We start from the raw sequence: 18,288 nt of genomic DNA on the forward strand, positions 1-18,288 counted from the left end.
GTCACTGCAGTGAGAGGCACAACTGAACCTCTAGAGAACCTCCCTGGTGTATGTCCTTCTGCTCCTCAGCCTGTGCAACTTCCAAGTCCCGTGGTGTCCTGGCTGCGCTTCCTGAGAGGCGGGCGATGGCAGTGCAGCCACTGACATCAGCTCCTGGCCAACGTGCGGCCACTCTCAGGGAGGCTGGCCTTATCTTAATTATGGCGGGATGGTTTCCTGTAAACTGAGATTCCCAAGATTTCCCTAAATTCAGAATCTAGTCTTGATAATCTTCTCAGGGGACTTGCTTTGAGGTCACTTTCAAATTTGAAAATACCATGGTGATATGACTGCCCCACAAAACACAGTCAATTTGCACTTAATAAGCAAGGCCCTTTGATGCTTAATAAATAGGACTGGATTCAGTAAAGTTACTAAATTCTTCCATTAAAATAAACCCTACCCTACAATACTTTATACCATTTTTAGCAACATTTATTAAGAACATACAGATTTCCAAAACTATGGTGAAAAGAAGGAAAAACAATTTTAAGGAATACATCCTCTGAGTGATTGACAGAGACACTCCCTCCCACACCCACCGTGTAGCAAATATAGGTATCAAATTTGTGCTTCACTTTTTTTTTTTTCTGGTTAGATCAGGATCTTTCATTCCTTGTTCATTTAAAATGGCTAGGCAGAATAAAAAAAACATTTAAAAGCCTTTGTCCAGAGGCTGGGGTTTCTCCTCTTTAGAGGTTAGAACCCGAGCATCCCCTCTGAGAAGGGGAACCCAGCACCATTCTTAGGGAGGCTGAGATAACAGACAATCTGAGGAGCCTATACCTGCCACCCTCCCTGTCCCCAGACTTTGGCATGTGATGAAAAATACTGCTTTTTGATCTCTCCACCACCACTAAAGTCATGGGGAAAATTACAAATTCATAAATATCACAGATTTGGGGAATGCTCAAAGACTAAGAAATAATATCCATATTTTGACTCCCTAGAAGTCATCGGTTTCATTTCTTGTGCCCATTTCTATAGACTGATTCATTTCTAAACTGAATCTCAGTTTGCAGGAAACCATCCCGCCATAATGGCTTTCTAGGGCACTGGGCTGACAAGGGCTGTGAGGCCAAGTCAGCGTTCAGCGGGAAGGAGTGCTGGGGCTGATTATGAATGTCTGCCCTGGGTGTGGGCCGAGGCAGCGGTAACAGCCAAAGCGTGTTTCTGCAATCTAGGGTTTGCACAGCTTCTGCCTACCACACTTGAAAGGCACTTAGCGCATTATCACACCTGATTCCATAATTCCAATTACTCTTCACTTCAAGAAACATTTATTTATTCAATCAATGTACATTTATCGAACACCTTGGAGGCCTCAGGCAAACCCTTAGGCACGGTGGCAAATTCAAAAATGAATTGGACTCAGATCCAACCCACAAAAAATTTAGTTAAGAGAAAGATACGAGTGTGCTTAGGGTATGAAGTAATAAAATGCTGCAACAAAGGGTTAGATGAGGGGAGGGGTGGGAGATCCGTCACAGGCAGGATGTGTGAGTGGGGGAAGTGGTCAGCAGGGCATGCCAGTGGGGGTTAGCAGAACGGAGCCCTGCAGTGATGTGAGTAAAATTGTTGGAATGGATATGGATGGGGAAGCCTACTTTAAACTGAGTGGCCAGAATGAGGGAAAGCGCCAGAGTGGAAAGCTGAAAGCTGTGGGTGACTGACTGACTGGCTGATGAGAATATGTGGTCGCTGTTTATTGCACTTCCCCTGACAGAGTGAGCAGGTTGCCTGTTGGGCTTCATTAGATTGTCCTGCTGATGTGACATCCATTTTTATAAGGGCTTTTTGTGGGGCCAGGGGAAAACTTGCTCTTTGGAAAGATTATCTTTCATCACCATTTGACATATGACATATAACAAATGTCTTAAAGTAAAGGAGAGGTCCCACTGGTATCTCACACTGTACTCTTTATTGTAAACCTAAGAGAACTGACAAAGGTTCCATCTGCATTTTCTTACTATGTACAGAGTCATCAAATATTGGCAATGAAGAACATTCCTGACACTGTATTATTCCATTACACGAGTAAGGCAAAAACTCTTTAACACATTGCTGAGCTAGGAACTAGCTATTGATTTGTTGAAAGTATTTGCAAAAATAGATTAAAATTGCAAATAGAAGATTCCCTCCTAACATGGTCCATGTCATGTCGTTCATATGCATACATATAAACATGAGGTAGGCTTTTGTTAACTCTTTTTTAAATAGTTCAGAAATTGAAGCAATGCTGATGGCTTTACAAAAATAAAAATAAAGAGAAACCAAGAATTAAAAAGAACTGTTCTTCAACTGCATGCAAAAAGCCACAGAGAGCCAGTCTAAGAAGCTCCAAGAAACAGACTTGTCAACAAAATTAGGATGCACATTTTAGAGTTAGAAAAAAAGAACTTTAAATAAACCTAATATTCTTGTAAAATTCAGAATGCGTGTTTGAAACATGAACTTGAATGTCGAGGGACTTCTCAGGCCTTCAGTTTACTTATTGATCTTCTAAGCAAACCTAAAACAGAGAAAGTGATTCCATGACACCAAAAGTAATTAAGTTCTACCAAGATCCGAGGCTACAGGCAGGCGCTGTTCACGTCCTCGCCTTCCCTCCCCCCGCCCTTCCCATCCCACGCCCGTGCCCTTCCCTGCAGTTTTTATGGGCAGCCTGAGATCTATATTTACCCACTATATTTAGTAGGTTTGATTACGCATCGCCTAAATTCAGATCTGAGAGGATGATCTGGATTTCTGTTCCCTGAAAGTTTTTCTTTTTATAGGTTTATAGCAAAGGCTAATGAGCTTCGACGGCTCTCTCTTCCTGCTGTTCAATAGGCTCGCTTTCCCCTCGCTGCCCTCTTCCAGGCTCAGCTGGCACCTCTGCCCACGCAGGTGCCTTCCTGACATTTAAGTCTCCACTCAGCGAACCCCTCCTCAGAGAAGCCGCCCGGGCGGCTCAGTGTAAGTAACTCCCACCTCCCGACCCTGGCCTCGCCGCCTTCTAGCATATCATTCTGATTGTTTTCTGCTATCCCTTTATGGAGTCCTTTTTGGGGTAACTTTTTATGTAATTGAAGTTTTTTTTTACATACAGTAAAATTCACCCCTTTCAGCGTACAGTTCCGTGAGTTCTGACAAATGCATGTGACCAAATATTGCCACCACTACAATCAAGACACAGAAAAATTCCAGCGCTGTGAAAAAAGTCCTGTCCCCCTTCATAGTTAACCTTCCTCCTAACCCCAGCTCCGATCTGTCTTCTGGATCAATAGTGCTGCGTTTTCCAGAACATGAGAGAAATGGAATCATGTAGTCCACAGCCTGCTGAGGGTGGCCTTCACTCAGCGTAAGGCTGAGGCTCCTCTGTATTATCACATGCATCACGCATCATTCCCTTTTACACTGAAAGTTATTCCATTGCATGGCTGGACCACAGCTGGTTTATTCAATCTCCAGTTGAAAGACATTCTAGTTGTTTCCCCCCCTTTTTTTTTTTTGGTAATTACAAATAAAGCTGCAATAAACATTCAACTATAGTTATGTCATTTGTGTAAATACTTAAGAGGAATTGCTGGGTCAGGTGGTAAATGAACATTTAACTAGATGAGAAACTGCCAAAATGCTCTCCGACGCAGCTGCACCCCACTGCGCTTGCACCGCAACGAACGGGCGTCCGGCAGCCCCACACCTTCCCCGGCACTTGTCGAAAGCCGTCAGGACTTGCATTTTAGCCATCCCGCTAGGTGTGCAGTGCATGTCACTATAGTTTTCACTTTCATTTCCCTAGTGACAAATGATGTTGAATCTTCTCATGTAATTTGCTATTGTAGCTTTTGGATACAGTGGTCAAGTCTTTTGCCCTTTCCAAAAAGTTGTTTTTGTATTATTGGGCCTTTTTGAGAGGGGTATGTCACTAATTCTTTTTATATTCTGGACATTAGTTTTTTTCAGGTATGTGATTTTCAAATATTTTCACCCAGTTTGTGACTTATCTTTTCGTTCTCTTATAACGTGCCTTTCAAAGATCCCAAGTTTTAATTTTGATTCCATACAATTTATAATTTTTCTCTTTTTATGAATTGTGTTTCTGGTGTCATAGTTAAGAAATTTTTGTCTAACCCAAGGTCACAAAGATTTTCTTTTGTTTTCTTCCTAAAAGTATTATATTTTTTAGGTTTTATATTTCAATCTATGATCTCTTTTGAGTTAGTTTTTATAGGTGGTGTGAAATCTGGATGAAAGCTCACTTTTTATTGCCTATTGACATTCAATCATTCCAGCACCAATTCTGAAAGACCATCACTTCTCCACTGAACTGCCTTTTCAACTTTGTTGAGAATCAATCGACAGAGATGTTTGGGTCTGCTAGTGACCTTCATTCTATTCCATTTGTCTATACATCATCCTTTCCTCAGTCTGGCTGAACTTCCTTGATTACAGTAGTTTTATATTAAGTCTTGAAATTAGGCTGATATTGCCACTCTGTCTTTTTCAGGGGAATCACAATTTTAAACACCCTCATCTGCTTCATTAAATATGTCAGTCAGACTTGCCACTGGATGAGAGAAATGGGAGAAAGAAAGGCATCCGCCTTTCTCTCAACAGCCCATCTGCTTTGGCAGGGCCATGGCCATCTCAGGCATCTCTAGACCTTTCACAGGCTCTCACTTTGCTCTTTCGGCCACAGTTTCTGCCTTCAAACAGAGCAGGGACTGGCCAGAGCCAAGCACAAAGCCTTCTCTAGGTGGTTTCAGGGTAAAAACCTTGTTCTTGTAAGAACAACAAGTGGGATTCAAGTGTTGCTAGTTTGCATGGTTCCTCCACTCAGAAGATGAGTTTTCCACCCCCCACCCCCCCAATCTATTTTCTTTTCCAAAATCCAAATGATTCTGTTTGGAATGAACTACAAATCACTACCTATTTACTTTATTGAGAGAGTGAGAGAGCACAGGGAAGGAAGAAAAGGGGGGAAGGAAGGAGGAAACTTACATTTACTGAGAACTAATTATGTGAACTGTCAAGTTACTGGGACATGGTATGGAAATCCTAGCAATGTCCCAATGAGGTTTGTGTTGCTTATCCCATTTTAAAGATGAGAAAACTGAGGTCTAGGCAGGTTAAATAGTATGAGTAGTCAGTCTGCTCTCTTAGGCCAAAACCTGTGTCCTTTGCTTTATATGGAAGGACTGTGTAAAGGAGGGATGGGAGCGAGGGCTCCTCCCTGCCCTTAGAATTCAAGATGAGATCCACATGCCTAACTGACAATGGATTTCAAAGATTCATACCATATGTAACAACTGGCACATGCCACACAAAACTGCAGCTCTGCCTGGTTATTTTCCTCCCCTGCTTCAAGGTCAAAATTTCATTTTCCCATCTCTGCCAAAGAATTCTTGGTTTGGTTTCTGAGTTTCCTCTTTTCTTCAGAAAGCTTTTCAGTGCTATAGAGACATTATGCTCTGAATAAAAGCCTTAGGGAGACATTATAATATGAGAGAAAAGTCTCTTCAATGAGGAAGTAAAGAGTAATAGTGTCCAGTGGTTTTATTTGTGTGGTTGATTTCATGTGTGGATTTTTAATTACCTCATACTGAATAGGTATAAAGGTTGGGAGTTTTCCCAGAAACATCTGTTGTATCTGTCTCATTGTGACAAGTTCTTTGTATCAGATAAGCTCTGTACACCTTCTAGAGAAGTATGTCCTGACTTACATGACTTCAGAAAAAGTCTCAAAAATATACTTTAAATGGACTCATGTGTTAGATATAATTGGAATACTACTACATAAAAACCATCCCTTAGTGATTGAAGGTCAAAGGAGATCATCCTTAAACTCTGCAGATGAGAAAACCAAATGCCAGAAGAGTGACTTTGCTTGAGGTCACACAGCTCGTTACAGCTCAGCTGAACAGAATTCACTCTGTGGGACTCCCCAGGGCTCTTTGTTTCAGGACCAGATTGTTATATATTGAATTTTGTTTAATACAACATAACATATTCAATTCTGAATCAGGATCCAAGTCTCCTTAGAGAGGAAGAGTAAATGCTTGTTTTCCTCTTAGGAAAGATGGAAGAATTCTAAACCTCTTTACCTGGTCCTATGGTCAACTGAGATTCTGTATACACAGGTGTGAAATGGATGAAAACATTTCTTACCTAAAGAAAGGATTCTTTAAATCGAGGATGTTCCCGGATCTGAAGCCCGTCTGGTTTACCAGCGCCACGATCTGAATGTCATAGCTCTGTCTGCATGGCAAAAAACCCACAAACATATCATCTCCCGAGGCTGGGTAGCTACTCACATACATTTAGGGCATCTTCCACACGCACTACTTCAGGAGGGTTTTAAGAGTACACATTTATCTTATTCATGTCTGAGTGTGTTTATTTAGATGCTATTAATATTAGTAGATGCAATTAAAGGCCTTGTTTATTTGTTAGAAGAGTTTAATAGCTACAATTTCTTGATCTAAAAATTACGAAGATAATGGTACTTCCGAATGGTCAAAGTGATTTTTTTTTACAAAGAAAAAAAAAAGCTTTAGCAGTATCAATGACAGAAATGGCTTTAAGTAACAGATACACTTTATGGGTCACCACTAATGTACCAAAACAATCCTAATCATGAAAGGATTGATTAAGTTAAAATACCAAACTGACGTGAAACCGCCAACAAATGTGATTGATTTTAAGAGGCCCCAGATGAAGGCTTATGCAATTACAGTAAGAGGAAGTGGCTGATAAAAACAAGGAACACGACATATTCTTGATGGTTAATCTTGAAGGGACATGTTTGTGGGAATTTTATTAGTGATTCTCAAGAATATATGTATTTCTTCTGATTATAAATGTTACATATGCACTGTAAAAAAATGAGAAAATAAGAAATAAAGTAAAAAAAAATCCATAATTCCAGTAGACAAAGATTCAGCTAACACTCTAGGGTATTTCTATTTCATGTTCCGCCCCCCTCTATATATTTACAGATGTAAATGTTTGCCAAAATCATGCTTAAAAATACCTTCAAATGTCTTTATTTTATTTAACATTAGCAAGTGGTTATTCTATAATTCTTGAAAATGTGTTTTTCAATAGCATTATATGGATATAGCATGATTTATTTAATAACTCCCCATTGCTAAATATTTATATTTTATAACAACATATTACTTATAGTAATACAAATCTGGTTTTATGACAGAAATTCTGCTTCACAGGGCATTCTTGTAATATATCTCTTTGTCCTATCTATGACTGCTTGCTTGAAATGAATTCTTTTTATTGATTTTTTTTTTTTTTAGAGAGAGAGGAAGGGAGCAGGAAAAAGGGTGTTTGCACATGTAATGAAGTTTAAATGAGGTGATACTGGATCAGGGTGGGCCCCAAATCTAATGACTGATGTCCCCATAAGAAGAGGGCCCAGGCAGGTGTGGCTCAGTTGCTTGGGCATCACCCCAGGCACCGAGGGGTTGCCGGTTCACTTCCCAGTCAGGGCACATGCCCAGCTGTGGGCTCACTCCCCAGTGCGGGGTGGGGGGTGGGGGGTGGGGGGGTGGGGTGGGAGGCAGCTGATCAATGTGTTGCTCTCACATCGATGTTTCTCCCCCTCTCCCTTCCTCTCTCTCTCTAAAAATCAGTAAAAAAATCTTTAAAAAGAAGAAGAAGAGAGAACACATAGAGATACACACAGGAAAGAAGGCCAAGTGAAGACAGGCAGGGACTGGACTGAAGCCGCTGCAAGGAACAGCCAGGGTTGCCAGGCATCACCAGACGGTGAAAATCACAGGAAAGCTTCTTCCCTGGAGCCTTCAGAGGGAATGAGGCCCTGCTGACACTATGATTACAGACTTCCAGGCTCCAGAAGTGCAAGAAAATGAATTTCTGTTGTTTTAAGCCACCTAGTTTGTGGTAATTTGTTCCACCAGCCCTAGGAAACTAATACAATTGCTTACCAAATACGTGTTGAACACTAGTGAATTTACTAGATAGATGCTGGATTCTAATCACCAGCTAAGAGTTAAGATATCTGTTATGTTCACACAGTTGCTCAGGTGTTGCAAAGGTAAGATTCTACTTGTACCTTAAATAATGTGGTATAACATTATTAAGTAATACTAATCATGTGATGGGCACACGGGCCAGAGCCCGGAGAGTCTCAGTAACACTGCAGAACTTAACACTGCACCAGCACGCCTATCACTTCATTGTGCCTTACTGCGCATAATAATTCCTTCTGACGCAGCCACCCACATATACAGCCACCTTAGGTGTGGCCCAAGGTAGAGCAGTTTAATGATGACCATTCGGAGCGGTGCTTGAAGCTTCTAACAGCTTTAATTCTTTGATCAGCATTTCTTCTAGTTCTATAAATCACAGAACTCATCAAACTCCCTGCAAACCAAATCCCCTGGCAAACCTGGATATAGCAGTCCTTCACAGGGATCCAAAAACCTTAAATTATGTTTCAAAACATTCTGACACAGGATAAGTGGCTGAGCTAGATCCAACAATCAGTCTATATTTAATTTTCAGTTCGTTCTTTTTATTTCTATTTTTGTATGTCTTATATACATGGTATGAATTTCTATATGTGTGTATATAGAGAAATGTCTATGCACGTAATATATATGTATGTATATGTAAAATATTTATCATATATTTATATTCATCTACAGAGAGTTTAGTTTGGTGCTTTCTATTACTATTATCGTAGAACATACACATAATTAAAAGAGAAATATTAGTATACTTGGGAGGCATAAACCTAAAGTGTTTTTACTCATAGGTCCACATGGTCAAAAAACTTTGGAGACCAAACCTGTGAACTTTAGGGACATAAATGTCACAAAGTTCATAAAAGAGATAAGTTCTACTTTATTGTCCAGAGCAATAAAATGAGTGACAGCTCAAGAATGATGGCAGGCTGTCAAAAATAAAATGCTAACAATACAATCATACATGGTCATGGTGGGGAAGGAAAGGTCAGTCATTGTCACACCTGTGTGGTTGCAGAGGGAGTTCTCCCAGGAGGTCAGAGTTTAAAAGATTATTTGACAATAAGGGAGGGGAGATCCTATCCAAGGCAGAACAAAGACATTGCACCTTACTGAAAAAATGTGTCAAAACAGACATTCAGGAAAGTGCTGAGTTCTACAGAAAATACCCAGAAAAGTAAAAACTGTAAAACAAAAATATCTAATGAGATATAACGAGAGTAAGAAAGAGAATAAGGGAACAGGAAATAGATGGACTAAAACTTACTGTGGACCTACTATGTGGTAACTCTGCTATTTTCTCTCCTTTAATATTTGCAAAAGTGTAGTGAGATAATTATTATAAATTCTACACATGATGAAGTCAGGAAACTGGGGTGCTAGTACTAAAGAGACTAGACAGAACCAGGATACATGAGACCCCAAAACCTGGCCTCATTCACTACACAAGGGTGCTGGTCCAGTGAGATAAAGACCCTCCTCTGTCCCTCCCTCCCTCCTGCAAAGTAGCACATGCCCATGAAATTTTGGGTCTCCCTTCAATTGCACTGGACTAAGTTCTTAATGAGGGATCATTAGCTTGTGAGTCCTTAATTTCTGGTGTTCACTCCATGATACTGCGGAGTCTCTGGAATGTACTAAGTGAAGAGAGATGCACCACAGAGTAAGACTCATGCCCTCCTTTGGGAAGCTCGCACACAGGCATATAACAGCAGTACAACACTGGTGCAACGGTAAGGTAGGGAGGGCTGTGGGAGCCCTGGGAGTCATGGGGCAGGTGTTCAAGGAAAATGGTTTGCTTCCTTCTTACCTAGTAGGGAATTGAAGGAAAAAAGGGTAGAAAAAGATGACTAATTATAACGCAACCCAAGATATGTAAGAAAAAAGTAATAAAAGAATAAGATGATTTAAACTTATTTACCTAATTATACCCTAAGATGCCTTAAAATATAAGTATTTGAAAACAAAAGATTGTTATACTGGTTTGTATAAAGCAGAAAAGGCAGAGTCCAAAACTCCAGGCAGATGTTGGCTACTGCTACTGAGCACTTTTTGTTGTTGTTAGAACTGGTCATTAAACAGATGGTTTATAAGGATTTTGGAAGAAAGTGGTAACTTCCGTATGAGCACGGCACAAATCAGCATTTTCCACTTTTCCTCCTGGAAGCCACCCAAAAGCAAGGAGAGGAGAAAGCTACTACAGATCACAGGCTTCATTTTCTGTAAAATCAGGAGAAAGATATAATCTGCTGTCTCCAACACACGTGCAAAGGCTGCAAAAGCCCTTGGGATTGGTTGTAAGCCACATGAAAAAGCAAACAGAAGAGCAAAGAAGGGCAAGGGAGCCCAGGGGTAGCACATCTCAGGAAATGCTTGCAATAACGAACTACCTGAAAGCAAAGAGCATTTTCTGAAATGCAAAAACTCCTCCTTTTCTGCCTCTGCTGCAGCCATGGTGCCTGTGAAAAAGCCTGTGGCAAAAGAGGGACAAAAAAAAGAAGCAGGTTCTGAGGTTTACCCTTGACTGCGCCCACCCCATAGGAGATGGGATCATGGGTGCTGCCAACTTCGAGCGGTTTCTTCAGGAGAAAGTCAAAGTGAACAACAGAAAAGTTGGAAATCTCGGTAGAGGGGTTGTAGCCATTGAAAGAAGCAGGAGCAAGATCACCGTAACTTCTGAGGTGCGTATTTCCAAAAGGCGTTTGGAATATCTCACCAACAAATATTTGCAGAAGGACCTTCGCGACTGGTTGCGTGCAGTTGCTAAGAGCGGAGAGGGCCATGAGCTGCGTTACTTCCAGATTAACCAGGGTGAGGAGGAAGATGAAGATTCACACTCATTGATCTGGCACGTTTTGCATGAGCTCTTGAATAAAACTTGGGAACCAAAAAGAAAAAGCTTTACTTCTTGTTTGTAACATCTTGTGCAGGGACTGGGGTAAGACTCGGGCAGAAATGCTCTTGGAACAGGACCATGGGGAATGACCTAGTTACAGAGCAGCCATATTTGCAGGAAGCAGAATGATCGTGTGGCAGCCAAGAGCGCGAGTGAGGAAGACAGACAGTCTGAAGGTGATCACAGCTCCCCCCCCCCACCACATGGCAACTTCTTTCTTGTAAACTGCTGTCCAGAAGTGTCCCCTTAATTGGGTGATGAACAACCATAACATTAATACAATGATATTATTAGAAAACAAATAGAAAAAGAGAAACAAAATTTACTAGAAGATGTAAAGCGCGCATCAGATAAACGACGCCTTGGCACACATTAAAAAATGGGGGCAAATATCACATCAAAGCCTTCACTTTATGAATTTTAAAACCACATCGATGCCTTCACTTTATGAAGGAAGCAATAACCATTATGGAGGAAGACCACGACATGGAAATGCAATAACTCAAGGAAGGGAAGGAAATATCTCAGTGTGATATGGAAATATCTTTGAGATGTACTATTGAGAAAAGTAAGACGTAGAAAACAGATACGGAATGTTTCCGTTTAGGTATAAAAGCAGGGAGAAGTCAGTTTCACTAAAAACTAAGAACGACATTCAATTAGCTTCATTTCCCTGTTTGGCAGGGTTACCAGACTGTGCCATGAGGGTCAGACCAGGGGTTAAGCTTATCTTGAGATCACATTTAACAAAGGTGGAACCGCATTTCTTTCCAGTCTGGATGGAGGAATGTGGGCTGGATGTGAGTTCAGGTTGGTGGATTTTGAGCTGCTTCCATGACCAAATTCAAAGGGTTCAGATTAGGCTATGCAAATTTTGAAGAAAGAGTACTTCCTTGGCCTCTTTCTGCTTAATAATTTTTGAATAAAAATTTGCTTATTAAATTTGCAAATGATTCAAAATGGTAGGACTCCCTAAGATGATACACACAAGAATTTAAAAAAATAAATAAAATAATCCATTGGTTCTGGTAAGATCTAAAAGCAGAATGATAAATACACAAGTGGAATAAGTACAAGAACCTGAACCAAAGCTGACAGAACTCAGCTGTACACTAATCTGACTTAAAACTAGATATAAAAATACACTTTTTTGGTTTTAATTGACTAACACTCAAGTAAAATGGCCCCTAAACTTGATTCAAATTTTAATTACATTATTATAAGAATAGTACTCAAAACTGCAATGTTGGCTGTAACTCTGTGTACCCAGCACTTATTAGAACACATGCTGTCCTGTATTTAGTTTTAGTGAAATATTTTAAAGCAGACAATGATAACCTGGATATTTCCCAAGGGGTAGACTTAGAATTTCAAACTGTTTCAAAACCACTCTTATAGAAGGGAGGAGTTGGGGATGTTAACCTGAAGACAGGGATGGGAGGATATTTCATAAAACTCTCCAAATATTTGAACAACTGCCATTGGGAGGTTGGAATAGACCTATTTCTTTTTAATTCAAAGACATAACTAAGAACAATGAGTAGAATTTATAGGAAGATTTACAGTAGAATTTATAGTAAGAATAATTTTTTAATAGTCAGAGATGTTTGAAGTATAAGACATCAATAGCCTACGACCATATGAAAAGTAACCTAATCTTACCAATAAATGCAAGCAAAACAACCAGATGCAACTTTTAAAAATTATTTTTGGGTCTATTAGATTAGCAAAAACCACAGAGAATGATAACATTCAGTCTAGGGAAACGTGGAGAAATGAGCAGGCTTATCCATTGCTGGTGTGAGTGGCAACTGGTAGTGTTTACCAGACTGTAACATGTATATACTCTTTAATTCGGTATTTCCATTTCTAGACATCTCATTTAGAAATATTCATGTGCAAGCTCTATGTTCAAGAATATTTAGTGGGGACTTTTTTTGCAAAAGCATAAAAAAAAAAAGCAAAAAAAAAAAAAAGCAGGAACCTAAATATCAATCAGGGAATTAAAAAAAAACACATTATGGTGTATCCATGCCCTAGACTATCATTCATCTATTAAAAGAACAAAGCAAATCTACCTGTACAGATTCAGGACTTAGTACTAAGTGAAAACCTAAGTTTCAGACTGCTGTGTAATCTCCTTATAAAACAACAACAAACCAACAAGGATGTTATTTGTTGGCACATGCACAGAAAACCACCTGCAAAAACATGGAAGACAGGTCACATCTGGGGAGTGGGGTAAAGGGTGTGAGTGTAGGGAGACTTTAGACACTTTTGTTGTTTTGAATTTACAAATGAGCAATTTAGGTTCTTATAACCAAAGAAATAAAGACTTTTAAAACTTGAAAGGTTGACTTGTGAGGTGGTGAGCACTCTGTCCTTGGCTTGTTCAAGCACAGGCCCAAGGAAGGGTGGGAGGCAGGGAGGGGAGAAAGTTGAATTAAATGACCTTTGAGTACCCTTAATATCCTGAGAGTCCTTGACCCAGTCTGCTACCCCTCTCTCCTCTAGTGTACCCAGGAGAAGCTCCAACAAGGCAAAAGAAAACAGAGCATTTTAAAAAAGAGATAAATCAAAGTAATTGCTGCAGAAACCTCGTGAAATCCATTACCAGCGGGAAGCAGCCAGTCCTGCCTGCCACACCATACACCACTCCTGCAATGCAGATTGATTTTATTGTACTAAATTTGGGGTGAGAGGCTGGACAGAAGCTGATGTGGGATTTAAAGCACTTGGTAACTCAAGCCTTTGGCAAGGGCTCCCATGAGCTGATGGATTTCCTTCTTTCCTCCACGCTCAGGTGGAGAACACTGTCCTTGAGTTACCCACAGTTTCTCTTCTTTGCCACACTCAGTGCCACGGTGACACCTGTCCTGCCAGCTTTGTGGCAGAGGGTACCTGTGCAAACTCAGCCAGGCCTTTGGAAAGTTGCTGTCCATTTCTCAGTGCTGGAGTCTCGGGGGCCTGCCAGCAGCTTCTTCCTGCTCCCACCCATCAGTGCCCCATAAGCAGAGGTGGGATCGAGGCTGTGCTTTCCTACTTACCGTTTATTGGCTACAAACAGCACTTTCCCTGAGAGGGTTTCTCCTTCCTTGGCGAAGAGAGGAGTCTGAAGAAGGCACCGCACCTGATACCAGTGGGTCAGAGGCTCGGTGGGGGCTGTTGAAAGCCAAACTGTGACCCTGCAGGGCAAGAAAAGTGTTGAGAGCCAATTATGTTCCAGGCCTATATTAATGGATTGGACTAGGGACTTAGGTTGATAATAATTTTCATTGTTTTTGACTCATGGAACCCTTTTAAGACAGTGATAGCTCAATTTATTGAGGGAGTTATTATGTGCTGGGTACTGTACCAAGCGCTTTATGTATATTAACCCATTAAATCTACACAACTCTATGGAGTAAGCCCAGAGAGATTAAAGGACTTGCCTAACGTCACACAGAGGGCAACTGGAGAGCCAGCTTTCCCACCCATTGACTTGGTCACTGTCAATCTGTATTTATGAATCAAAGTTCATGAGAAGCCCAATAAGTAACAGAGTTAAATTGGGAACTGATTTGTTTGAGAAATTTGGAGTCTGGCCTCTTTCTGTCTCATGCCAACCTTTTCAGGGGTCCTGATGAAGCTTCTGGAAGCAAGAAAAACTACTGGAGCACATGGCCTCTACCTCCCTTCCAGCTCAGATATCCTGTGTGTGTGTGTGTGTGTGTGTGTGTGTGTGTGTGTGTGTGTGTGCGCGTGCGTGCGTGTGTGTGTTTAAACCGAGGTTCTTCATTTCATATGAAGAAGTGAGAATATCTTGCTGTGCTCTGAACACCGAGGCCGCCTGCCCTGGAGCTAGGCAGTGGTGTTGGCTTACAGGGAGTACCATGCACATTAAACATGGGGTAAATCTCTACAGTGTACATTTTGACTTGAAGATCATGGGGCCGAATTTTATATAAGTTACTAAGTAATAGAAACCACTTTTATATCAAAATATACTCAGCTACATTATGGAGTAGAATGCAAATTTTCCATAGCTTTTTAGGATAACACACTCAACTTCAAAGAAAGTTCCCACTGGAAGCAGGATGCTTCAAGCTTATCGCTGTCACCTTTGCAGGAGCAGATTCACTTACTTGGGGTATTCCTGGGGGAAAGTCTGAGGGGGGAAATGTATGGATTCTTTGAACAGACATGCTTATGTGGTGTAGGAATGGCCTGCATATCATTTGCTTTTGCTCTGTCAGCCCAGGCGAGGCTTCCAGGCCCCCTCCTCCCCGGAGCCCCCAGAGGCCCTGAGCTTTATCACAGACCCGTGGACGCTGCTTTCTCAGCAGGTGCAAAGACGAGCCTGGGTGGTCTTATAAGGGGTGGAAAGAGTGTACTGTCAAAGGTTTCCTTTGGCCTGGTCGTGCTACAGCTTGAATCTCTTTGCTTGCTAGAGTACCCGAGAAAGCCTGGGAAGAGGGCAGGGAAGTCGGGAGAGCAAAGCTGTGGGGTTGCGGGACTGGCGAAGCCTTTACAAGGAGCCCTGGACCTTAACAGTCACCTTGTCCATGCTCTTTTTCCTCTTTAAAGCCCTGCAACTTTCACACCTTTGCGGCAGGGAAAACACAGTGTGGGGACCGAGAAGTTACCAGATGTGACAATTAGCATTAGTAAGACCAGCCTGCCCGATCCTTAGAAAAGGATCCTAGACGGTGAAGCCAAAGGCAGTGAGTGGGAGAAAGTATGACTTGGGGCTTCAACCCAAACACAAGAGGTTCTGGAGCCGGGTGTGATGGAAGCCAAGGCAGGGTTCTGGAAAAAAGCAAGAGGGCTGGTGTAGCACAGACCCTCTCTCATTCCTTTATTTGAGCCAGAGCTGAGGTGACACTATGGAAAACCGTCTCATTTTCACTTCACTCTAAATTCCAAAAGTAACATTAACATCAGTGCTTATTTTCTTGAAGTGAATAAAAACCAGTCTTATTGCTGTTGAAATTAATTTTTAAAAACTTGAAAGTGATGATTACACACAGTGGGGACAGCATGGGAGAGAGCAAGTGAAGAAGGGGGGGTACATACAGAGATCCGACGAAGGCCACGTCGAACCAGAACGCCAGGCCGTGGACGAGGCCGGACTGTGCCATCTGAAACACAAAGGGGATTTCTACTCTGCAAGGAAACAAAAGAGAAAGAAAGAAGAAACGTTTCTTGTTGACAGACGTCCTACATACACTTGTGAGATGAGTGGAAACACTCACAGAATGTTTTCTTTTTCCTTTAAGTGCTTTTGCTTTGGCAGCGAGATTCTCTCAAGTGTGATTAATGCTTGGGTGACGCCGCACATTTGAGATTGTTGCTCTTGACAAAATTCTGCAACGACCCAGACCACCACTGGGCCAGTGTCGCATCTGGAGCTGGGTATGACTATTGAAGAGAGGGATGACCCAGGACACAGGTGACATCCATCCTTCAAGAAGCTAAAAACAGGGGCTGTGGCAGCCCCCTCTATGCAGCTGTTCAAATGGAAAGGCTGTTCAGGCCTCTGAAAAATGAAGTGGATCACAAGCTCAGAAGGTCATGGCCATAGTTCATTTATTTTTCAGGGAGGCAATTTAACTTCCCACCAGGCTACAGCAAGTCATGCAGAAGTGGCCGTGGTTTATGCCAAATGCAGAATAAGTGGGAATGGAAAGGATACTGGAAAAGATACAACGACATCTAGATGCTGGACCTGCTTTAGCTGGAACCTTGTGAAGTCACTTCAGTTCTCTGATCCTCTGTGTTTTCCTTTGTTGAAGAGTGACAAAACCTCTCTCCTACTTCCTCACAAGGTCTTGTGAATGTCAAATGAGGAAAAATAATGTATATGAGAATGCTTTGCAAACTTTAAAGTGTCACATTGACTTTGATGGTATTGCATTATAATTATTTCCTCCCATTTTTGGCATTCCTCTAAATGGACTCTGAGCTCCTCAAGAGGAGACTTTAAAAATTACGCTTTGTACCTGTGCACACACCAGCACATGTAGTAGGATCTCAATAAACGTTTGCTGAATCAATGCCCAAATGAATAGATGACATCTCTGGAGAGCCAAAATAGAGTTTTTAGAAATCTCCCTGGGACTCAGAGGAGGTAGCCCAGAGCAGCAAATGAAGCCAGTTGGAGTCCATTTTTGCCTGGACCTGTGGTGGTCATTACACTCGTTCCCACATGCCAGTTCTCTTGCTCCAAGCATACAGCAGGGTTGCATTTATCCACTTGCTTGAGTTCAGGTATTACCATGTGATTAACTCCGGCCAATTAAATGTGAACAGAAGTGTTTGTGTTGTTTCCAGGCACAGACTTTTAGTGCCGGTACACACTTTGCCAGGCCCCTTCTTTTTCCTCGGTGATGGGCATCGTTGCAGACACAGGCTCCTGCACCAGCCTGGCTGCTGGGGTGGGGGATGCTGTGCAGAGCTGAAACCGGAGCAGGGTGTATAAACAGGGTTGGGAAGAAAGGCACCTGAGTTATTACAAGCCACTAAAGATTCTTTTTGTTACTGCAGCATGTTCTGGCCCATCCTGACTGTTGCCCTTTGTCCATTGTGATCTCCAGCTAGATGACGGTTTGAGGCAGCCAGCTGCATTTTCTAAAGCCTGACCCTTGTTTCCTCATTAGTCCAAATTATAACCTGCCTGGGTTTTAAATTTCTTACCCAGAAAAAAACAACACACAAATATTGATCTTCTCAGGAAAGGGTAAAATATTAGTGAAAGGTTGCCCAAGAGGATTCATATCACCATCTGAGGAATGAGCCTTCAATGCAGAGTCTCTTTAAAATAAAGGGAAAGAGGGAAAAAACTAGTGTTGATTAGTGCCTTCTTTGACAATGAGCCAGTGCCTGGAAAATATTTAGCACAGGTACCTAGTATGTAGTAAGCACTCAACAAATTGATCTCTTCTTGTCATTCTTATGGGCACCAGCCTGGGTGAACGGTTAAAAAGCCCAGACTCTAGAGCTTTCTTAAGGGTTCAAATCCTAGCCCTAATGACACCGATTAGCTCTGTGACCTTATGCAGCTGACTGCTCCACATTGCCTCATATCTGTCATTAGTAAAATGGACATAACAGTAACAACATTTGCACGGGGTTGCCGTGAGGATTGAGTCATATGTTAAAGGCTCAGAACACTGTCTGGTTACATAAGTACAAGCGATAACTGTTTAAGTTTTCTCACTCAATTCTTAAAACAATCCTGTGAAGGAGGCATCATTACCCTTATATTGTGATAAGTGAAACTAGTACTAATGTACCATGCCCGTGTGTGACTCATACCTCAAATCTCCCTGAGTGAGCAAGAAATCTCTGCACTGTAGTTCTGGGGATGGGAGAGGTAGAGGG

General features: G+C 41.7%; 1 protein-coding gene and 1 pseudogene across 3 annotated transcripts in view; one reads left to right on the top strand and one right to left on the bottom strand.

The window, feature by feature from the left end:
• Positions 1–1,309: 1,309 nt before the first annotated feature.
• LOC308563617 (histone-arginine methyltransferase CARM1-like) overlaps positions 1,310–18,288 on the bottom strand; it is a 181,626-nt gene continuing 164,647 nt past the window's right edge. The window contains exons 10-13 of one of the 2 annotated variants that reach the window (XM_081150837.1): positions 15,982–16,071; positions 13,974–14,111; positions 6,193–6,282; positions 1,310–2,551 (exon numbers count right to left, since the gene is read on the bottom strand). In XM_081150837.1, coding sequence (XP_081006963.1) covers positions 2,542–2,551; positions 6,193–6,282; positions 13,974–14,111; positions 15,982–16,071 — 328 coding nt within the window. In that variant the 3' untranslated portion in view covers positions 1,310–2,541. The remainder of the gene's footprint in view (positions 2,552–6,192; positions 6,283–13,973; positions 14,112–15,981; positions 16,072–18,288) is intronic. The other variant, XM_081150838.1, reaches the window with a different exon arrangement.
• Positions 10,483–10,948, top strand: LOC308564014 (large ribosomal subunit protein eL22 pseudogene; annotated as a pseudogene). The gene has a single exon. The product of its transcript is annotated as a large ribosomal subunit protein eL22 pseudogene (transcript).

The sequence above is a fragment of the Miniopterus schreibersii genome (assembly GCF_964146895.1).
Source record: "Miniopterus schreibersii genome assembly, chromosome: 11".
Taxonomy (NCBI): Eukaryota; Metazoa; Chordata; class Mammalia; order Chiroptera; family Miniopteridae; genus Miniopterus; species Miniopterus schreibersii.